Raw genomic sequence first — 25,066 nt, forward strand, 5'->3', positions numbered from 1 at the left:
TGTAGAAAGTTCCATTCCAGATTAAGTATGTGTTGGTTAAGCAATGTCTCACCAGGGGGGGGGTACATCAGTATGCAGTCCTTGATGAACCAGGTCTTCAATGATAGCGATGGTGTCAGGTACTGGGACTTTGGTGAACATGGACACCACATCAAAACTGACAAGCAGGTCGTCTGGGGACTGTCCCCAGACGACCTGCTATATCAATGCTAAATTCTCCTGTTTTATATGTAAACCCCTTTGTCAAGGTGCCTCACTTCTCTAAACCAGCTTAAAAGACGCTACGAATCTTAACAACGTTCATTGAAGCTCTGTCATCCCGACAGGTCTGTTCCTTTCACCTGAAGAAGGCCACTTGTGTTGTGACCGAAACATCATGATAATTTTTTTGTGTTATTTAATTTTATTAATTTATTATTTTATTCTCATTCTACGTGACTTTACCAAAAGAACCAAAGAAGATATATTTTTGTACGGAAAAAGTTGAGGCTTGACTATAAGAATAAGTCAACATTATAGACTGAGTATTCCCTATATTATTTCTTATTGTATCTTTCTATCTAGGTGACTTTACCAAGAGAACCAAAGTACATGAGTTCCTACAATCATGAAAACTTAAGTCCAAACTAAGCCTCGGGATATCTCTGACCTCAAGAATAAAAAGCACGGATCCCAGGATGCAGACAGGGAGCAAAAGTTAATAAAACCCTTGAAATACCGGAGGTAACATCTAATGGTACATTACAAATCTTGGTTAAACATAAACCAAATAATAATCACAAGAGATTAGACCTGGGGTAATTCATTAGAGGTACAAGAAAATAGGTCAACCACACAAGACCAGAAAATATGTATTACATGAAATCAGAGCCTCCCCGGCCGCCTTTGTCTTCCAACAATTTGACACAAACACATGGTAGCCATAAAATACGCATGAAGGGAGAGTGCCTCCCCTCCCTAATAGGAGAAACCATGAAGAGAGGGGTTGGGAATGCAAACAAAAAAATGCGATGGTTTGACAGTCAGTCAAAGGTCAAAAGGGGGGGGGGGGGCAGCCAGGCCGCTGCTGCCACGGGAGGAGGACGGTGATAGAGGGCATCTGTTTTTTTTTTCTCTCTCGCAAGAGACACGGAGAGAGGAGAGAGAATTTCACATTTAAGCTCGGCAAGGGACAGCGAGACAGCAGCTCGGAAGAGGGACAGCAAGCCAGCTCTGAGGCATGGCCTCGAGACATTAGCAATGGGTGCTGTATCCCGCAGAGAAGAGGGGCGAGGTGATGTTAGGTGCTGAGTTTGGCATGGACCGACAGAGTATCGCTGAAAGTTTATTCTACATTCATCCTGATGTTTTGCGTCGCTTGCAGAATCGAGGATTGCGATAAGCTGTATCGTTCTAAGCTATCAGAGTTGTGTAAGAGGTGTGCAAATACAATTTTCAAGTTTTGAGAGTGAGTGATCCAGCCAGCGACAATTCAGCTTGACAATTCAGCTCGACAAGGGACAGCTCGGCGAGCGACAGAAGAGGGCGGTGAGCGGCAAGCTCTGGGGTGAGACTCTGCAATCAACCAGTGATGGGGCGACTTGCCGAGTAGCGATGTGTCACCAAACACGAGTTTAGAGCTGACAGAAGAAGTATCGCTCAAAGTCATTCTATCCTGAGTGCCAGCTCCCACCAGCAGCTCCACCAAGCAAGGGTGTCTGCCACCAGCGAACGAACTGCACGCGCAATCGGGCATCGACAAAGAGCACGGGGTAGGAGGGAGCGCATGCAACGCAGCTCCTCCAGCAGTGGACGGAGCCTGCTGCTGTCAGCGGACCAGCGGCGAGCGTGATCGAGCATCTTCAAGGAGAGAGCGCGTGTAGCGCAGCTCCTCCAGCAGTGGAAGGAGCCTGCTGCTGCCAGCGGACCAGCGGCAAGCGTGACCGAGCATCTTCAAGGGCCAGCAACGTGCCGACGCAGCTCCTCCAGCAGTGGAAAGAGCCTGTATCTGCCAGCGGACGGGCAGCTAAGCCGATGCCCCGAGCAAGAAAAAGCAAAAATGTGTTTGTCCGCAGGGGACAAACACATTTTTGATACGAGGGATGCCCAACCCCGGCGTTTGCTTAATGCAAGAAGATCAACAACACTCACACATTAACACATACAAGAAGACTCATGATAAGTGCGTCAACTACTAGCTGATAATGAAGGACATTGCGGCCCATTGAGTTACGTGGATACAGTCATTTAGAAATATTTTAGTCGTAATTTTTTTCTTTCTTTTTAATTGCATAACTATTACCAATGAATTCATTGATGAAACTAAACGTTTAAAAACCTACGTTACGAATCTACTCACTCAGAGAGAATATCGTGTTAAACCGGTTTCTTTATCATATAATCTTGTCCACGAATTAATTAAAACTTAGCCAAAGATAAGAATCTCCCGTAGGAGGGCACGCACCTCGTCGCACACCCTTATTCCAAGACATTTAGTTAATTATATAATCTTGCCGATGAATCTATTGACATATTATTGCTTCTTCCGGTAAAGTCACGTTGAAGGGAAACAATAAAATAATAAAATATATATAAAACAATAAAAATTCTCACGACGTTTCGACTGCAACACAAGCTTGTGTTGCAGTCGAAACATATATGAATCACTGCAGTCACGAAAGCTTTAAATCAGAATCTATTGACATATACTTTTGCTTTTGGGGTATAACAATTTGCTTTTACTGCCTTTCGTATGAATATCGTCGCAATAATTTTAAAGGAAGTTTATTCCTATTTGCCGTATATGCTCGTGTTACTCTGAAGTAATCGTTTGTCTGTTACCCAATTAACAAATGTGATCATTGAAGGTTAAATGTATGAATCCATGAAGCCTTAGCCAATCGATGAGTATTTGCTGAAGCAGGCGTACTGCCACACACCCTTGTTCCAAGACCTTTCGCAATTACGTAATCTTGCTCATGAATTAATTACCGTATACTTTGCCTTCAGGACATGTTTCTTTATTGCCTTCGTATGAAAATTGTTGCATCAATTTTTAAGGACTTTTGGTTCCTATCGCCGTATATGCTCGTGGTACTCTGAGGAAGTAATCAATTGTTCTGTTACTCGGTTAACAAACGTGATCATTGAGGGTTAAATGTATGGATCAATGAGGGGAACATCTCCTGGAGTAGTATCTCCTGGAGTACTGTGTTGACAATTTCAAGCATAAGAATGTGCATATTAGAGTGTTAAGGTTTTGTTTAGAAATAAAAATTGCTTAACACAGAAGTGTTTGAGTGTTTCTTTGCTGAGATCATGCATAATTATCTTAATTGTAAGAACTGCATCCTGCGGTGAGATTTTAATTTGGAGACCGGACATAAACACTAATACATAATCAGTAAATGTTAAATCGAGAATAATTGTATTATACCGATGGATAATACAACCCGAGACAACGAAGCAAAGTGTAATCTAGCATACTTACAGCACACCTGCATAACCTCATACAATTAATTGTGTGATCCCGATTGATAATACTACCCTCATCAGGGGCCTAATTATAACTGTGCACATTAGCATAATCACACATTCGCATAATTTATTACGGGCATTGCTCGAATTAGCATAATTACATAAATTAACATAATTTCAGATACTTATTCATTTCCCCGAATTTCATTTAATTATTATTTTCATCTAATTTTAAATACCCAGCATATACAACACCAATATGATATAAATGAACAACAAACCTCACCCACATTTTCTTAGAGGTAGACAGGGAAGATAAGATGCTGCTTTGATGACTCGAATTGAGTACGGGGAAAAAAGAAAGAAATTCCAAGGTCAGTCGCGATAGAGGTGAATTTGAACCAAAGGACACTGAAGAAACATTTTATGACGAAGACCAAATTTCTCTTACCCTCACCTTTTCCCCCCTCTCACTTTTGCTCCTAATGCCTTCTCCTTCATCCTTTCCTTATAAAAAGTCCACCCGTGCTCCCGTTCGCAGTCCATACACACGTAGGCGGCAGTGAGGCCCATTTCATTCCCTTTCCCCCGCGGCCCGTGAGCGCTGTGTTTGAGGCTTCTGCTCCGCGGAATTCCTGTATCCCCCTTCACTTTTTATTGCTCGCGCTTCGTACCGGGCTCTTGTAAAGAAATTTATATAAAAAGGAGGCCAAAATGGCTCAAGTGAACAAGATCTTTCTTTAACTCTCCACGACAGTAAAAAAAGACAAGGCTGTTGTTATTTTTGATTAACCTTTTTTCTTATTAAACAAGTTGACCGAAGCAGAAAATATACACGAGGAGTTCAGTGTAGTTTCAAGGTCCAGTGGCCACGTGCATAAAGCATCTCAAGTGGCATTTCTTTAAGTGTTAAATAACATTAATATACGGCTTATGTAGCAGCAACATTATTATTTATGCAACCAGTTAAGAGGGTCTTGCTGTAATTCGTGTGACCTGGCCTCATTTCTCAATAGAATGTCAAATAAACGTACGTGCTTGAAGTAATACTTGGTTGGGATTACCATAACGATCCATGGGTTAAGATAGGTCAGGAGTCATACCTTTATGTAAATGAACCATAGGCTTCGGCTTACACTACTTATACTTTTAAACTGTGTATATATTATAATCTTGGTTCTTTCGGTAAAGTCACGTAGATATTCTCTTTTAAAGCATTGCCATTTTCTTACTTCGTATAAGACATGCATATCTTTATGAAGAGACAAAAACATAGTTGTAATTACTTAATCCTTTGGGTTTATTTGAATACAATATTAATTTGCGAACCAAATTTTATCATCATGTCTAGAATCGTGTAAATTAGTGTCTGTATAGAGTACTGTCGATGTAAGTAAGCACTGTATGCAATATTTTGGAGTCGGTATAGTGCACATTTATATTCCTTACAAATATATTTTGAAAGCTTTGTGTATGTAACAGGTAAATATACTCTCTTATTGTGCTTGCCATTACTCCAATACACCTAGGATGGAATTTACCATCCATTGGTGACCTGTCCTCGATGTATAATGTATACACATTTACTTTGCATATTTCACTACTTTATATGCTAAAGAGTAACTTTTGAATGATTATGTATATCAGACAGAACAGCTTGACAAGACCCTCTGGGTTGCTCCCTTTTGTTGAACAAAATTCATCATACCCTGCAGGGCCAGACATCTAAATTCAGCTGTGAAGGGCAATAAATCTTGTTTATTAAAGCGGGTAGCTAACAGCCTTATTTTATTTTAGAAGTGGCAGTCAGCCAGTAGATAAACATCATAAAGGACATTGCCCAGTGCCTATAGCACTTTTCAAGTTGCATATAAACCCTACCAATGATGCCGTCATGTATGTGTAATATTTATGGGTTTTAATGTCATTTCTGTTTTGTGTTTTACACATCTTGCTTAGTGCATCCGGTATATGGGTACTGGTGTACAGCGATGGCTTTTAAGCATACTTAGTGGCTGAGCTTACTTCAATGCATGTTTTACTTTGTTTAGAAGGGAAGTGCTGTCTCCCTTGGGTTAGGTTCGGTCAGAGGTTATTAAATATGTATCCCTCTCTTCTACGTCCACATTATCCACAATGCATCAATGGAAGCTTGTGATCTCACATCGCGACGTGCAGAAATTGTAGCTTAAAAAAAATCACAGTTAAATATTCCCATTTTATACATGATCAAAAAGACAAGCATCTACCGGTTATATCCCAACCCATCATCGACTTGATGCCTAACAGCCAACAATCCTCACAGACCATTACAGTAACAAACCCGTAGCTGCATTGAAGCATGCAATGATTCATCCCACCAGTGATTCGATTAAATGTCATGATTCAGGATCTTGATCACTTTTTTCGTCCCATTTTTACTATTTGTATTTTGTTCTATGTCATCTGTACAGTTTATTCACTGTATTAGCTTACCACAATTAGTTGTAGAAATGATGATTTCTGTATTATGGAAGAAATTATTAAATGTACCATTTACAAAAAGGAAGAAAAATATTTTCACAACCAGCGTATTTAAGAACTGTCGGTCGCTGCTAGTTGCCTAAGTTAATATTTTGGTCAGGATTATTAATATTGAGTGTTTATGTCAGAGGTTCTAACAATAAAACCACAGCAATGCGTCAACGATCCTAGGAGTAATATCCCAAGGCATTCTGCATGCCTCCTTTACTCAAGCCTTACAACTCGAGTATAAGGGTTCCGTGACATGGCATTGCATAAGCAACTCTATACTATTACCATTTAATGAGATCATCTCCGGCAGTGGGGTGATGGACTGCCACACCTGTGCAATTATGCTTTACACCTCCCTTGGTTCCTTGTTTACTTTAACATGGAGTGCTATGAAACTGTCGCCCTCTTTGAGGGCAGTGGCAGGGGTCGAGGTAAAGATGGAGCCCTGAAATTTCGTATTCACGTCATTGCAGGCATAAAAAAAAAAACTTCCACTCGAGAGCCCCTGTAGGGCACTCGAGGGTATTTGGCCTACTTTTCCACATCGGCCAGACATCTTGGATGAGTTGGGAGTAGACACACTTTACCCCACTACATTCGAGCTGGCGATCTATTAACTGTGTTTGGTTGCACCCATTTATACTGCTGGGTGGACACACGTGGAGGGCATTTAAGAAACGTGTCCATTGTTTCGACTGCCGTGCAGTGAGACCGAACTAGCGACCTCTGGATCACATGTCCAGTGTGCTAACCATGGCACCACGGCAACATCCCAAAGGGAGAAGGGTTATCACATATTCTTCTCTGGTGCTCATTATGTTTGGAATAACTTTGCTCTAATCGGTTTCATGTTTAATGCCTAATCTTTACACGAAAGATCCACCCCCTTTATTGCATACTATTAATGCCGCTAAACCCTTGTTAACTTATATTAAATATTAATGACCTACTTTAATCTACATAATGGGACCTCCTTTGCCAGTACCAAAATATGATAATAGGTTTTTCCCCTTTTTTCTGGCAACAAAACAGGTGTTAAGATGTTAAAACACCAAACTGAAACCTTTTACAAGGAATCATGTCTGCTTTAACCACAATGCTTGTGGTCAGAATGCAATCAAAAAGCACTGATAATATATGCATTGTCCTTGAAACTGATTGGTCCACATCAGAGACATTTCTTTTGAGCCTCGTCTCAAAACGGTCTTAGACCAGAGGACGCCAAAAGGCGTACAGCGATTCCTTGTAAAAGGTTTCATTTTGGTGTTTTAACATCTTAACACCTGTTTTGTTTCCAGAAAAAAGAGGAAAGACCTCTTATCAGACCTACTTTAAGTTTACCCAGCATCAACCGAGCTCATATTTCTTATTGTTAACATAGATTCTAGGTGGAGTGGTGGTGCATTGGTGAGTGCTGCACTGCGGCCATGAAACTCGTGAATTATATAATAGTTGTTTATTTATGTATTTATTATATTCCAACATGAGCCCAGGACGAAGCGAAAACTGCGTCGTGTGTAAGGGGCCACAGACAATCCACGGACCAAAGCCTAGACTATTTGCCCCTAAATGTAAAGGAGGGGAGAAATTGGCCTCACTGCCTCACCTAGGTGGGAGACCAAGAGTGGAAACCAGGGGAGGGGGAGAGAAGGGAATTAGAACCAACATAGGAGGATGGAGGGGAGAGGGGGAGGGGACTGGTGACTTATATTTAGCACCTCCGATTAGCATGGTTGGCTACGTACGGCGTGAAAGTAGTTAAACGTATATACCACGCATATTTAACTCATTTTATTTGGTTACATCCCAACCATAAATTTTACTTGTAAAATAGCTGGTCAACTGGCTAAACGACATGATCTGTGTAAAAAAAAAAACCTCTAAACTTCCAGCCACAGTTAACATCAGTGACAAGTCATTTCTGAACTGGTGTGGTTGCACAGCCCCGCAAACGCTCTCATCCCTTGACTGGTAATCGAGAAGCATGGTCAACAAACTCCCATGACCGACTTGGTGTGTCAGGGCTTTGAATTTTGCAGTGTACATTATATTGTTATTTGATAATATGGTAGATTACTTGGTATATTATCGAAATACATTTGTTTTAAAATTATTCCTCGTCTTCCCCAATCATGAATTATGAATTAACTTTGGTTACTGTCACAGTTATGTGCTACAAAAGTGTTTTCTTTGATATGCGTATGAAACCAAAATCCATTGCGATCGATGACATTGTTAAACTTCAATTATAGCACCCTACTCAGAGAGCTGACGAGTGCACAACATATGTGCGTGTTCATACAACCTACAACAGGCCTACGAAATGATGTTGCCTTTTGAGCGCAGGGTATCCTCGTGTGGAACAATGTCATGTGTGCGTTCTAAAAGGGAAAGGGAAAAAACATTGCTATCATAAATCCATAAAAGGGATTCATGACTATCGTGGATTAAGAGCATGCTTTAATACGTGCAATATTTCTATAGTGTGTACAAATGGACATTAATGAGAAAAAGGGTAGTGTTTTCTAACTGGTTTAATGCATATGTGCACCAGCATGACTTAAATTCAGGAGAAAAAAGCCCAACAGATGGGGGGGGGGGGGATTTGAAATCATATACGCAGTGTAGAGAGTGTTCAACGTTCAAAGATACCTTGAGAACAATACACTGTAAAAATATAATTTTTGCGCACAAGTTCGACGTTTTAATACCTCCTGTTTTTAATTTAAAGAGGGTGTTTATATTAAATATGTTGACTACATTGTACACTTTTTAACTGCAAATGTACATTATCTTGATGATGATAATGGTGATATTTTAATCATCAGCATCAATAGCATTTTGGTTTACAAAAATAATCATGAAACAAGCAATTAAATTGGTATGCTTCAGAGGAGAAAAAAAACACTAACGTTACACACACACATACCTTCAGGCTGTGTACAGGTTTACATATTCAGCATTCTGCCAGACAGCTTTAAAGCTGTGATAAACATTGAATGCATAGGGCTAAGTTACAATGTCTTGCTAGAATGAGAATTGATTTTTTTCAGCATTTTCAACATTATGGGTGTGCTAAAAATTTGATAAGATGCAATAAATGTCATGCCCAACTGTCTAGAGTACAATGATATCACATTATTTTCCCTTAAGGGGCATAATGTGCTTTTTATGTACTCCCGTAGAAATGAAATGTCAAAAGCTGTTTTGGGAAAAAATAGGTGGCTTTTAAACGAACATATAAAATTAAAGCAAACTGACCACAAATAAGTGCAGTCAATAATTGTTTTTATTGTTATTTAACTCTGTGCACTTCTAGCTGTGGAATCTCATACAGTATACATTCATTTTAGTAGGAGGAATTTTGTTGTATGCAATAACACTGCATATGCATCCTCTTTGTATATTAAATGCTAGTCACTTAAGCTTAGCAGTGATAATAAAAGACTGTGATAGAGTACACGCATTTCAATTGGTTTTCACAATCGTTATTGAAAATGCCCTTGTGCAAACTCGTGAAACATGGAGTGTAATAATGATTGAAGGCAAGGGTCACGTCACATTCTCAGACGCACGGTTTTCACAACTACGTGGGATACGTTTTGAAGAAACGAATTTTTATAACAAATTAAGCCAAAAATAATGCTTGAGCACTGGCGAAGTCCGATTAATATTAATCCGCAACAGGGTGTAAAGTCTGAAAGATGCCTCGAAAGGGACGGAACTTTTTTTGTGTGACAAAAAGCGCTGTTGTTACTGGGTCTCCGCATGGCCCTCAGTGAGCTTTTGGAGCGCTCAGATACGAGGTCTTTTATGTCTCCATTTAACATTGCCATGTGCTTCTTTATCGCGCTGTCCAACCTAGGACACTAAATTAATGGTTTATTTCACATCCTTCAATTATGGTATTGCACGATAATAAGCGTATCATTAGTATGCTGTGTTTGATGATTGATATGTACTTACAGCCAGGAGTGGCCCAAATTGCTTTTAGAGTGTCCTAATGGACGTTTCGCTATTTTATTCCAAGCTGATAATCGTTTTTGTCCAGCTGTTTTATTGCTGTCTATAAATATTTCATGCCCATATATCAGAATATTTTGATTGTAATCTTAGCATTATATAGTAAATGGCATTTTTACTGATGCAGTAATCATACATAGTCCAATTGCTTAGAAAAATTGCAATATTCAAGCCTTAAAAAAACAGCAAGGAAAATATGCCAGTAAATATATTCCTCTCAGCAAAAAAGAAGATATATTTTAAATGTTCACGTAATCTAAGCAATGTATATAAAATGAGCAGTGAAATATAGAAACATCCTTCGTAAATAACTATCTAAACACAGTAGATACTTTGAACATTTTAAGCTCAAATAACCTTGGGAAATAGTTGGTGCATCAAATATTGCCCCTATTGAAGTCTGTATTGATGCATGTTAACTGCATAATGTGCAAACTTCCATGTTGTATTTAAAACTATAATCATTTAAATTAAACTTGAATGGTATCTTGAATCGAAAAAAAACATTTAATTCAAGTCATGATTACAGAAAACAATTTCACAAATATTCATCTTATCAATTTGTACAACAAACCATAATTGTCGACATCTTTACAAACAATTACAAAGCCAATATGGCGCAAGAAACGTTGCAAATTGTAGATGACATACAGTACTCGATCATATTTATCAAACAAAGCTTTCAGAGCTGGCGTGTCAGTTTGATGTTAACAGGCTTGTATTTTGTGGTATATGTGTCGGGAAGAGATGGCACTCATTATTTCAATATGCTGTTTCATTCTGTCATGGCTACCCCACTGTGAAAAATGTAAAATTGTATTATCAAGTCACATAATTTGCACCTATGGCATTTATTGTCAGTGTTTTTTTGCATAATGCGTGTACTTGTATTTCAAGCACGGCAAAAAATTCCATTGCAATTTCTGAAATGATGTTCAACTACTCCTCACTCTTATGACATCAACGTACAGCACAGTAGTATGAATTGCTGCCTAGATCAAATAGACAGTTAATTGCCCATGGCTAATCCTTAATAATGTGACAGGCAGTTGTTTAGGATTTATGTTGGTTGACAAAGTATGACTGTGGCCAGCTGTGTTCATATGAAGATCTATATTTGTCACCCTTAGTTCTTTATTTACTTAAACGTACCTTACATTTACAAATTACAACATTTATTTAGCAAATACTTTTACACGTGACATTCACACAAAGCACTAGATACACACTAATAATATAATTACATAAATAATGCAATAAGTAGTTAAATAAGTATATAAACATTTAAATGATATGTCTATGTTATTAAAAAATAATAACACAATTTCGAAATTTGAAAACGAACTCATTTTGGAAGAAAATCTCGCGAATATTTGTATGTTTTCTTCATGATAAACATAAGCAAACAATAACACCTTCGGCAACACGTTTTAATTCGTTATATTTACAAATGTGGCATTTCAGAGCGCTCAAAAGATAATGCACATTCTCTCGCACATTTTCTACCAAATTAACTTCCGAGCGTGACGTTAATATTGTTAAATATCTCACAGGACACGGTACTCCATTGCATATTTATATATATATAATACCCATGAAACCACCTTTTTCATGCCAGAAGAAGCATTAAAAGGCATCGAAATCATGAATGTCAGGGTAAACACCACTGTGACAAGGAAACCGCCTGTGAAGTCGTTACAACAAAAACAGACAAGTGAGATCCAAAGTCATGTGCACAGTTAATGGTTACATTTTAAGGTCCATTATTGAATTGATATATCTGGAGAAATTATAGTCTGGTTTTGTTTGGAGGTGGCTGAGTGTATATGTGACAGTGTAAACTTGACTTTGCTTTAAAGTTAATTCATAATCTATATTTATAATTCATGACTACTTTTCTGGTCTTAATACATAAGCTATGTGATGTACCAAAAGATTAAATTTACTATTTAATATTTTTATTTTCCCAGGCAAGGCCCACTGAGATATGTAGCTCTTTTTCAGAAGCGAACTCGGCCACAAATGATATCTCAACGAAGTGGCTCATCACGTGGAAATTTAAGGCAGCCAAATATACTCTAAAAGCTTGTTTCTAGAGGGAAAAACAACACGACCACGGGGAGAACATGTAATCAGCAGTCATGTCCCAGTGAAGTCACGTAGGTAAATTAAAATAAATGAAAACAACTAAATTAAATCACGACGTTTCAGAGGCAACACAAGCTTCCGTCTTCAGGTGGAAACCGTCACAGCAAAATTGCTGTATCAAGTGAAGACGGAAGCTTGTATTGCCTCCGAAACGTCGTGATTTCATTTAGTTGTTTTCATTTATTTTATTTTACCTACGTGACTTTACCGAAAAAACCAAAGAGTATGAATCTTTGCAGTCACGAAAGCTTCAAATCTAGAATGTCCCAGTGACTCTACGGATACGGACCTTGACTTTAACAGAATCATAATTTTTATTTATAGAGGAATCCGATGAGCTATGAAGGTATTTTTTTCACAGATGTCCAGTCAACTAAAATAGAAGCTTCTGGTATATGAAGACAAGTACACACGGAGTGTGTTTGAAATTTCACGACAGGATAAGGTAAGCAACTTGGACGTTGGGAAGAGAGCATGGAAAAAAACGTACGGCATATTATTATATTCGTTTTTTTTGCACACGCAAGGGAGATAAAGCAGCCGGCACGCCGTGGCCTGCGTAACATCAATTCAACAATACAATATGAAAAAAATATATATATATAGGGGGAAAGTGGTGAGGGTAGCAATACAGTGTTTTTTAGAGGCGGGAAGGGAATGGGATAGTTAAGATACACGTTTATCCACTAAAGTGCAAATATTATTGAGTGTAGCCCCGTCTGAGCAAATGAGATTAATGACAGATCAAATAAAGCGTGTGGACAATGAGGTGCTGGTCTCCTCGTAGAGAGGTTTTACGAGGGCAAGGCACGGTCGTGAGGCCGCGAGCGTACATAATGTAGCAAGAGAAAAAAAAGGAGGCTATGATGGGTGGGACACATGTGCAGGGTGGAGGAGGGCAAATTACTGAACACACATTGGAGTGGGACCCCAGGGGTCGATAACCAAAGGGAAGATTTGAAACCAAGTCGGGTTTAAACTTTGCAACTATTATAGGATCTAGCAGAAGGCAGGAAGCAATTGTGAGGTGTGGTGGAATTAATGGTGACCTCTTGACCTTGACCACGGTGCATATATTTTAAAATGCAGTGCATAATGCATTGCTCATCCTTGTGTGGACATTATATTGAAAAGTTTCCTTCCCTTGCATATTCATGCAACCAGCTAACATTCTTCAGGGACAATTATAACTACGATGTTATTTGCACACTGCGTTGTCAATGATGACCAGGATAGCTCTTTAAGATGGAAAAATGTTCACCAACAACGACGCACGGCACACTATAAAACCATCCAGCCCACTCGAACATTAATAGCGATATGCTCTCCCACTAATTATTTCTTAATGTTAGCATTCAAACGCAGTGTAATGTCTCAATTACAGGTGAATTATATTTTAATCTTGTAAGCAGATGTGCTTTGGAGCATGAGGCTGACAATACTTTGCATATATTGCACAAAGTGCTCACAAGCATCGTTCATTATAGGATGAGAGCTTTTCGTAGCAGAGCAATGCCACGTTTGTGCAATACTCTGTATTTGACCCTATGCATAAAAATGAGGGACACGGAGATGTTCAACAACAATATGAAATGTTCCACCATGAAACCATCCACCCTACTCAAAACATGTAATATTTATTGATGTTCGAATTTAAATGCAGCGTGACACTGCTAACAAAAAATAGGTCGTCAGTTAAATTAGCTATTCGTACAGCAGTGTCACTGTTACCATTTTGATTACAATTGCTGCAGTCGGTTCTGCTTTTTGTTTTTTTTCATGTGTTTCTTTGCATCAGAAGTGGAGTGATATACTTCATGGGTGGTTGAATTCATAGTTGCAATTCATGGGTCACGATGAATCGATGTATATATTTTTACATTGCAGTCAATGATACCGGCTTTAGAGGTTGTAGGAGTCACGTGAACCCATTACATGTGTGGTGGTCACTCTGTAAACACACACACGCTACACAGTACCTACCAGAGCGGGGTCATTGATAACCCTGACCAAGACCCCGCCTGAGGGGTAGAGGCTGTGGAGTGTGTGTGTGTTTGTGATCCCCCAGAACCCTGCCCCTAGGCAGAAAGCGGGATAAACAAACACAGATCGGTTGGACTACCTGTGGCCAGAACCCCTCCTGAGGGGAGGGGGCTGCGAGGGATCTGTGATCCCTCAGAACCCCGCCCCTTGGTGGGGAATCGTATAAAAGGCGGGCTCCTGAGAGCAGAGCTCAGTTCGCCTTAAGCCGAAGTCGAGGAGCCACCTGGAGAAGAGGCCCTGGACCCCACCCCCGACGTCCTTCTAAGGGCCGGGGCTCAGTGCGGTGCCAGAGGTCGAGAGGCTAGGACGCTGAGGTTCCCTCAGCCCGACGTCCTTCTGAGGGCCGGGTCTGGACGGGCCAGTGGTCAGAGACCCACCGGTGCCAGCGGTGGGTCAGCCTCCTTAGCTCCAGCCAGCCGGAGGACTATAGCAGTAGGTCAGTGACTAGGATGGATAGCCCGGAGGCTGTACCTCCACAGGTTGTGGGTAGAAGGGGCCATTACCCCTTCGTGTTAAGTCCTAGTGAGTTGTTAAAGATATAAATAAAACGTGTTGCTTCATACTACGACTCTGTCTCCATACACGACTACTACACATGCAATACATACGAAACGTAATAATAGATTCTTACATGCGTGATCCGATGCATGTATCATGAGTGTAAGAACCATATTGATGAATGAAGCCATGCATTGGTACTTGTTGAGTTTGTGTATAATGGGAATAAGGAATGTCGGACTTAAAACTATCGTGACAGCAGGAATTCATATTCTTTGTTCTTTTGGTAAAGAGGGGGCAAGTCTCCTGCATTTGGAGGCTTGGCCCCTCTTGTCTCTCCGCCTGATGAAGGCCGCTTGTGTTGCGATCGAAACGTCGTGGGTTTTTGCTTTTATTATTTTCAATGTATTATTTAAATTTAATTTTATTCTTTTTATTTTCTATCTACGTTACTTTACCAAAAGAACCAAGAATAAGGAATGTCTGCTGAATTATACAATACGAATAAGAATAGATCGTCTCTAACAAAAGACGAACCTTCCCCCTCAAAACCAATATAGCACATTGTACAAGGTTAGAGCTGAGTCAACATGGTTTCTGAAAAGGCATTACACAAAAGCCAAACTAATGTACAACATTTGGAAAGTTGAAAAATTCTGTTCAGTATATTTATTCATCACTGGCAGTGTGCAGGAGTAGTGATCCATAAATACAAATTCCAACCAAAACCAATGGATGCAATTCAAAAATATAAAATGTAATTATTTTCATTGCCAATGGTCCATCCACTGCTTGATGAAGGCCTCACAAATCCACTGCCATATCTCGCGATCCTGAAAAATTATAATAATAATAATCCACCGCACCTGCACACGAGTTACATTTCATTGCTCCATCTCTTTGATAGACGTGCACTTTTTTTATATTAGATCGCGTTAATATAAATGTGTCGTTAAAATGTAAATGTATACGATGTAACCCAACAAACCTCTATTATGAATAATATTGGGCGTGAAAGCCTGTGTTAAACTTCCACTTGGATGCAATCCATTCCTTTTAAAAGCTGAGTCTTTGTTTTTAAGTCCTACCTGTACTTGCATTATATTTTTCTTTTACTTAATTTTGTAAACGTGATGTAAAAAAAAACATACCACAGCACACCGCAATTACTAAAAACAACATTTAAAAATTATTCTTGCAGCATAAATTAAGGTATATGAATTGTATATTTTTCTTATAGGAGAATTAACTCTTGCTGGCTTGGTTATATAACTAATGATGTACATGGGAATCAACATATGGTATGATAAAGATTCAGCCCCATTAAAATCCCCATACAATAATGATAGCCATTAAAAGGAAATGTATACAACAGTTGTATGGCTGAGCGACATAGGGTTACAATGAAGAGCAGGCTTGGTTCGGGTGAATAATAAGTTTAGTTAGGGGTGTGCAGGTCCCGTTTGATAACACTGGTCTACATACTCTTTGGTTCTTTCAGTAAAGTCACGTAGGTATAAAATACTATTTTTTAGATGTCGTCTGCTTCAAACATGACAATTAAAACAACTGATTGGCTCCTGTTCCCAAGATATTAAAGTTTTTACATTTTATGTTTATGTATATTGAGTAGACAGTGGAGTTTTACTCAAAAATTGTAAACCTAGATCTTTACATGTGTTTATGGTTGCTTTACATGATAACATTTCACCTGTCCTGTTCATGTAACACTTAAAAATTCAGCAAAGAGGTAATATACATAAAATGTATAATGAAAAAAAATGAAAAAAACAATAATGTGTATATAAGTACATAGTTTAGTCCTTTTTCAGTGTCTACTCCGTGCTTCTTGGCTTGTCTCTTGTATTCATTAAATGGAGCATCTCTTGTCACTGTCCAGAAAGTCTGCAAGCATTGATTGGCTACATTTGCCCTGATAGCGTTTCTCCATTGTTGTAATGTCCTGGTGAAATCACTCGCCGTGCTCGTCGCTCACTGCTCCGCAGTTTGGTGGGAAAAACATCTAGATGAGAGTGCACAAAATGTATCTTTAGTGACATGTTGCAACCAAGGTTTTTGTATTCCTTGAGGCTTTCCACCAACTCCCTGTAATTATGTACCTTGCTGTTTCAGAGAAAATTTGTTGCCACTAACTGGAAGGCGTTCCATGCCGTCTTTTCCTTGCCACGCAGTGCACTGTCAAATGTATCATCTCGAAGAAGTTCACGAATCTGAGGACCAACAAAGACACCTTCCTTTATCTGAGCTTCACGTAACCTTCAACATTTTCCATGGAGGTACTTTAAAGCTGCTTGTGTTTTGTCCATGGCTTTGATAAAGTTCTTCATCAGACCCAGCTTGATGTGTAAGTGTGGTAACAAAATCGTCCTTGATTCAGCAAGTGGTGGATGCTGAACACTTTTCCTCCCAGGCTCCAATGACTGTTGGAGTGGCCAATCTATCTTAATGTAGTGGGAATTTCTCACGCGACTATCCCATTCGCAGAGAAAACAGCAGGAGTATTTTGTGTATCCAGTCTGCTGACCAAGCAAGAGCACAACGACCTTCAAATCGCCACAAAGCTGCCACTGATGTTGGTCATAGTTTATGCACCTCAAAAGTTATTTCATGTTGTCATAGGTTTCCTTCATATGGACTGCATGACCAACTGGAATTGATGGCAAAACATTGCCATTATGCAGCAAAACAGCTTTAAGACTAATCTTCGATGAATCAATGAACAGTATCCACTCATCTGGATTATGAACAATGTTGAGGGCTGCCATCATCACCATGGATGTTGTTGCAGGCTACAAGATCACCTTCCAGGAAGAAGAATGGGACAAGATCCTTTTGACGGTCACGGAACATGGAAACCCTAACATCACCTGCCAGGAGATTCCACTGCTGCAGTCTGGAGCCCAACAGCTCTGCCTTACTCTTGGGTAGTTCCAAATCCCTGACAAGGTCTTTCAGTTCACCTCGTGTCATGAGGTGTGCATATTCTTTGGTTCTTTCGGTAAAGTCACGTAGATAGAAAAATAATTATAAAAATGAAATGAATAAAAAAGAAAAATATTTTTTTATAAAAATAAAATAAAAAATAAAAACTACTAATGTAGACTGTAGCCTGGTTCTTAATAGGAGTGAGTGTACTGGCAGTCTATAATGTAGACTGTAGCCTGGTTATTACGTTTGGTGAGGGTACTGGCAGTCTATAATTAGGACTGTAGCCTGGTTATTAAGCTGAGTGTACTGGCAGCCTATAATGTAGACTGTAGCCTGGTTCTTAACTTCGGTGAGTATAATGACAGTCTATAATGTAGACTGGAGCCTGGTTCTTAATCGGAGTGAGTGTCCTGGCAGTCTATAATGTAGACTGTAGCAATGGTTATTAAACTGAGTGCTCGTACTGGCAGTCTATAATGTAGACTTCATCTTGATAAAGGTTGATTTAAAGCTTTCATGACTGCAGGGATTCATATTCTTGGTTCTTTCGGTAAAGTCACGTAGAAGGGAAACAAAATAATAAAACAATAAAATTATCACGATGTTTCGACTGCAACACAAGCAATCATCATCAGGTGTGAAAAAAGCAGTTTTCAATCTATATGTATAAGTGCACAGCTCCAGGAGCTTCCTAATAAGATACAAATCAATCTACTATTGAATACAGTCGCAAAATATGAAAATCAGAAGCAAAAAAATGCAAATGTGAGACACCATTCTGATGTAAGATAATTAAGTGGGCATAGGCAATATATAATTGCTAAAACGGATGACAACTGGTGATGGAATGATGGCCAACAGAGGGAACATGCCTGAGAGGATGACCAACATGGGGATGCAGTGGTGAAATCAGATAATCGTGCAGAATTTGGTTGGATTGTGGCATTTGAAGACCGTGAATGGTGGCGTCGGTGTGGACAAAGCCTTCATCCAGCAGAGGATAGATCAGGGCTGATGATGAGATGCAGTGTAACGTGTCTGGTACAAGTGATATATTTGTCTATTTTTTACACGTTTAAAATATTTGACAGAGAGCTTAAGATACCTTCTCAATCATACCTCATAGTATTAGCATGTTGAGACCTGCAAAACATTAACAAAATATATGCATTAGTTATAGTCATCGAAAGACTAAGCCTTTGAACAGAAATTATAGTTTCTGAATTGTCTATTACCATTCTAGGCTCATGGACTTTTAATATAGATAATTAATTATTAAACACAATATGCCAGGCTGAGTGTAAGGTTTACTGTTTCGAAATCAAATCCTTCCTCACAATGATTGTGTAGTGACGTAGAATTGGTCCATACTCATTGGTTCTTTCGGTAAAGTCACGTAGGTAGAAAATAATAGATCACGACGTTTCGATCACAACACAAGCAGTCGTCATCAGGTGGGACAACCACAGCAATAAAAAAAACTGCTGAAGTAGGCGAGAGATCTGCCATGGCACGAGGTTATATAGTAGGCCTCCCTAGGTCGACGTAGCCCTCAGAGGCTTGGGACACATCCCGGCAGACGTTCCTAGATCTGAAATTGCTGCTACCGTCAAAAACGCTAAGAAACCCATTAGCAACATCAGCAAGGATGAGCGTGTTGAATTCTCTCAATTAAAAAACAGAGATGACATAGTCATCCTCTCAGCCGACAAGGGCAATGCCACTGTCATCATGGATAAAGCCACTTACAACAACAAAATTCAGGCCCTTCTTAATGATGGCAGGTATACCAAAATCAACAGAGATCCCACCAACCGTCTAGCTACAAAAAACAACAATATCATCACTAATTCGACTTCTCTTATCGATTTGAACAAGCAGCGCTCTCTAAAACCTTCGGCTGCTAGACCACCCAGATTTTATGGCTACCCAAAGATCCACAAAGAAGGTACCCTGCTCCGTCCTATCGTCTCCACCATTAACTCACCCACCTACAAACTGGACCTATTTTTGTCAGAGACCCTGCTTCCTTTCACGGGCAAGACCACCTCAGCTTTACTGAACTCAGCTCACTTGGTTTCTCTAATCAAGGACATCTCACTGTCTCCAGATGATTTACTTGTCAGTTTCGATGTAGTCTTCCTGTTCACCAAGGTGCGTGTACCTGATACCATTGCAATCATTGAAGATTTGGTCCAACAGGGACTGAATCCAGATGTACCAACTTTGGTAAGAAACTGTCTTACCAACACTTACCTCACCTGGAATGGTACTTTCTACAAACAAAACGAGGGTACCCCAATGGGTTCTCCCTTATCGCCAGTGGTAGCAAATGTTTTCATGGAGAAATTTGAGACAGATGCCATCCAGATATCCACCCTACGTCCTTGTGGAAGAGATACGTAGATCACACGTTCGTCATCTGGCCACATGGCCTGCCAGCATTGAACCAATTTCTCAACCACATCAATTCCATGCACCCATCTATCAAATTTCACATGGAAGTGTAAAAGGATGGCAAGCTACCATTCCTGGATGTTTTGATCGAAAAGAGACCTGATGGCTCGTTGGAACACTGTCTACAGGAAAGCCACCCACACGGATGCCTATCTAAAGCCTGACTCCCACCACCATCCAGCCCAGAAGAATTCCCTCATCAAAACACTACACCATAAGGCCCGTTGCATCTCCGACTAGCATCACCTAGCCAGTGAGCTGGAGCACGTACACCAAGCCCTCAGGATGAACGGATATTCTGACCGTACAATCCGCAAAGCTGTCTCCCCAGCCATGGGGAGACAGCCATCTGAGGATCCAACCAATACCATAACTTTGCACATACATAGCAGGGGTTACCAAAAGGATTTCCAAAATCTTAAACAAACACAAGATCCAGCTTCGTTTCAACACAGTACACAAAATCCGTGATTTGATCCCATCTGTAAAGGATTTGATTCCTGATATGCAATACCTGGGTGTCTACAAGCTGAGTTGTGGCTGCGACAGCAGTTACATTGGGGAAACGATTCGACATGTCTCGGGCCGCGTTCGAGAACGCAAGGCAGATCTGAAACACGGTAGGACCAATGCCTCTGCCGTTGCTGATCATTGTTTTAACGCAGTGGGCTCACATGAAATTGACTTTTCCAAGACGAAGGTACTCTGCAAACCCTATTATTAGAGATTTGTTCATGAAGCCATCCAGATATGTAAACACAGACACAACTTCAACCGAGAAGATGGGTACAAACTGAGCAATAATTGCAAGGACGTTATTAACCAGGTAAAGTCTTAACTGACTGTGATGTTTTCATCCTACCTTCCTATGTCAGTTGTTATTTCTGACTCTCTGTGTGACTTTCTGTCTCTCTCTGTGCATCTCTCTCCGATCTCTACTCCAGTGACCCGTGTGCTGCCGCGGGGTCCACTTTCTGCCCCGCCTCCTCCCCCCTTCTCTCTCCTCCCCTGCAGCTGATCTCTCCAGTGCTGCCGCGGTGGTCCACTTTACTTCAGTGACCCGGGGCTGCTGCGGAGTCCACTTTCTGCCCCGATTCCTTCCCCCCCCTGCTCTCCCCCCCTACTACCGAGGCCTATATAACCTCGTGCCACAGCAGATCTCTCGCCTACTTCAGCAGTTTTTTCTTGCTGTGGTTGTCCCACCTGATGACGATTGCTTGTGTTGCGATTGAAACGTCGTGATCTATTATTTTTAGACCTACGTGACTTTACCAAAAGAACCAAAGATTATGGATTCCTGCAGTCACGAAAGCTTCAAATCAAGATAGAATTGGTCACTAAGTAGCATAGCGCTGGCTGCTGTCAGGGAAGGGGATCTCCAGCTTGAAGCAGCCCTGATTGACAGCAGGCCACGTGATAGACCCGAGAGGGATCTAGGGTAAAGGTTACGGGACATGTCGAGAGCCCGCTAGTAGGTTCCAGAAGGGGGGCGTGGCTGGGGCGGAGCGAGGCCACGCTAACAGGATGAAAGGGGACCCCGAGCGGGAGATCGGCGTCGTCGTTTGGAGTGGGATCCCTGTTGTCGTTGTTGTTGTTGAAGATCGTCACCTTCGTCGCTGTCATCGTCCACTTGATAATTGCGCTGCTCGCAGTAGTTGGCTGTCTTATTTCAAATCATGACGTTTCAATCGCAACACAAGCAATCGTCATCGGTGGGACAACCACTTCTTCAGCAGTTGTTTCTTGCTGTAGTTGTCCCACCTGATGACGATTGCTTGTGTTGCGATCGAAACGTCGTGATTTGTTTCATTTTATTTTATTTATAACTACGTGACTTTACCGAAAGAACCAAAGAGAACAGATATATATATACAATGTGTAATGATGTGCCAACCAGACCTTATGACAGAGCAACAGGAGCAGTTTATATTCAGTCACCCTTTGATCGTGTTCACGGTATCTACCTGCAGCGTATATTGTCTGGAGAAAAAAAGCTTCAACCTGAGGTCATTAAACCCCACGAACTGCTGTTGTCAGTAATAATTTTCTCACTAGAAGGAAGCACAGTATTGGCCTTTGAGATGTTTTTCCATTTACCCAGTTTTTAGAGTGAGGATGCCAATTTGCATTAACGCAAACAAGCAAACCACATGATGTTCCATGTTGGAATGTCTCTTGGCATAGATTTTTTTGACAAGGTAAAATAACAATTTTCTCGAAGATGGCACATGCACCAATCACCTAAATTCACCCAAAGGCAACGTTCAAACTTGGGACCCTATGAACATCGTGAAATGTTCTCAGGATAAAAGAAGGAAAAAAACATGAGACCCAGTTGTGTTTGTGCATAAATAATCATAATTAATAACACAGTGTGAATGTGTTTATCTTTAATCCATGATTCATTGCAGCCTTCAGCCAATTTCTCTCAAAGCGTTTTAACCAAATCGCATAACACGTACATTTTGCATTCTGGCTGCAATTATTTTTCAATTAGAATCAAAGTGCAAAAGCTGTGGCGTTCCACAAAAAAAGGTCCACTGTACACCCCACAACATTGCAGATATGGAATTTCACTGCCATACTTCCTGGCTCATACTTACAAACAAGATCACATCTCACAAGTCTTCAGTATTTACTCTCAATTTAATCGGGCGTCAATTTACAAGATAACCCCAACTCTCTGAAAAGACGGTAAATGCAAATATTTTTTCTGCAAGCCTAACTCTCCCATGTCGTCTCTCTCCTCGCCCCACTCGTCTACTTTGCTCTCGGGACACAAGCCTCTTGGTGTAACCCACAGCCTAACAAATTGTGGGAGGTCACTCCTCCGCTTGAAATTCCCTCCCCATAGTAAGTCAGCACTACTGGCTTCCTCCCTCCTCAATCCAGACTCGATACCTATTTTTATTCTCCAATAACACCCTACTGGTTTTTTTGTAAATCCACAACCCCCATACACAGAATCACCCTTTTCTCCTACGACGTGTCCAGTCTACAGAAAATGTGTCATTTTATAGATGCTCTATGGGTACAAATTGCATTTTATTAGTTAATGAATCGTAATTGTATTGTGGTATTGTATTACATTTGCTTAAGAAATGTTAAATACAAAATTATTTTAAGGGATAGATCCAGATTAATTTCACATTTCGTGTAAATGAGTGTCAATATCCAATGAACAGATAGTAAGACGATAAAAATAAAAAAGGAGACGGTTTACTTTGCTTTTAACTGAGCATGAAAGTTAAAAAAAATCCTCACTTAATGGACAATTTGTCAGTACCATTTCCAGTCCAATCAACGTAGTAATATTCATCCCAAACATCAATTGACTTAAAACGTTGTAATTTTAAACGTTCGTACATTATTTACTAAATTAATTCCCTTACATATTCGGCAAATGGTGTGTTTAGGCGCTTCGAATTCAAACATTAGGTTAATGCTACCATCATTTAAAATAATCTTTCTTTAAAGCCTTTCGGATACTACATGTGCACAGTACATGGATACATAGAGAGGGCCCGGCGAAACAGCTCGGATACACGCCACTTGGGTAAGTTTGTATTGATGAGCACTTTTAAGGCTATTACAGCAAATGAGAGGCTGGTGGGGACCCGCTCCCAATGGCTGCACTTATTTCTCTCTCCACCCCACAGCCCGTGCCCGATGTTGACACACCACGCCAGGTAATCATTTCAGACAGAGGTGACCTAAGGGAGACAAGGGTCAGGTTTATATGCCACAAATACAGAGATCCTCCATTTGCCCTTTACAGGCTGTCAGGGCAAGTGCATGCATAGTAAACAAGCTGGCTGGTTTGGCTTAGCACCGTGCTCCAGCCATATTTGTGTCTATAGTTCCACGTTGAATTACACCGCAGCAAGTACGAATTTAATGCAATTGCATTGTAAGTGATATCCTACATAAAGGAGGTAGAAGTTATTAATCCAGTTATGCACAGGATATAATAATATATTTCTTTCTCGTGTCTGTTATATGTATCCGGCGATGTATACTTTAATTGTGACACGGTGTTGCAGTTTAAAAATGCTAATTGCGAAGCGCTTCCTTAAACTAAAATTTTACCCATGTCTGAAAAGTGATTTTAATAAGCTGTCGTGGTGTAATGGTTACCACACTGAACTTAAATCCAGATTCCACCGGCTTTATCTCCCGGTGCGTGGTTGAAATAATGAGCAAGTCCATGAAATCCCACAAGCTCTATCCACCCAGCTGTACAAATGGCTAAACTTGTCTTAATCTGCTCCTTCCGTGTGGGGAGATAAAGCGTGAGTACTCCCACCTCTTCCGAGATGTCTGGCGAGTGTGGAAGAGAAGGCCAAGTCACGTGTTTTTGCATGGGTTCTCTAGAGGGAGCTCTAGAGAACCCATGCAAAAAAAAGAGGGAGCTCTAGAGAACCCATGCACAAGTTCGGGCCTGGTGGGTCTTCACCTTTGTTGCTTTATTTATTTGCATGCGATGCAGTCTTTGTGTCCATCGACTGTGTGCCCGAGTGGTCTCTTACCTTCCCGAGGAGGAGGAGGCACCGCGTATCTTGCGGAGGGTAACGGTGGCAACGGCGTGCTTTGTTCCGGCTACGATGTCACTGCTCACCCCCCACTGGTTCGGGCTTGCGGACACCACGGACAGAAGGGTCACACCTTTCTTGACCTTCATTCTACAAAACAAAAAATGTTTTCAAACGCAAGTTTGTTATTTCTCGTGAGGTCACCTTGAATCACCGTCAGTGTAGTTCTACAAAAGCGCCGACTCATTGCGCTACCTATTAAAAACGCGTCTGCTGATGTGTGTTCCTCAAACCGTTGGTTTAATAAAAAAAAATGCATTACGTTTCATTACACGTTAAACTGTGAATATTGTCAGCGAAATAATATGCAACAAAATTAATAAAAGAGATAATATGAAACATGCACTCACTCGTGTGATTCAGACAGTAAAAGTTTTATCAGATAT

General features: G+C 40.4%; 1 protein-coding gene across 2 annotated transcripts in view; it reads right to left on the reverse strand.

Moving 5' to 3' along the window:
• The window catches only part of LOC116939132 (transmembrane protein 132E-like), a 261,164-nt gene that overhangs the window by 68,492 nt on the left and 167,606 nt on the right, over positions 1-25,066 (reverse strand). For both annotated transcript variants that reach the window (XR_012937220.1, XM_032947154.2), the window contains exon 3: positions 24,618-24,770. Coding sequence is in view for 1 of the 2 variants with exons in the window: in XM_032947154.2 (XP_032803045.1) it covers positions 24,618-24,770 (153 nt within the window). In the remaining variant the exon portion in view is untranslated. The remainder of the gene's footprint in view (positions 1-24,617; positions 24,771-25,066) is intronic.

The sequence above is a fragment of the Petromyzon marinus genome, chromosome 5 (assembly GCF_048934315.1).
Source record: "Petromyzon marinus isolate PM22_M1 ecotype Great Lakes invasive population chromosome 5, UKy_Petmar_22M1.pri1.0, whole genome shotgun sequence".
Lineage (NCBI taxonomy): Eukaryota > Metazoa > Chordata > Hyperoartia > Petromyzontiformes > Petromyzontidae > Petromyzon > Petromyzon marinus.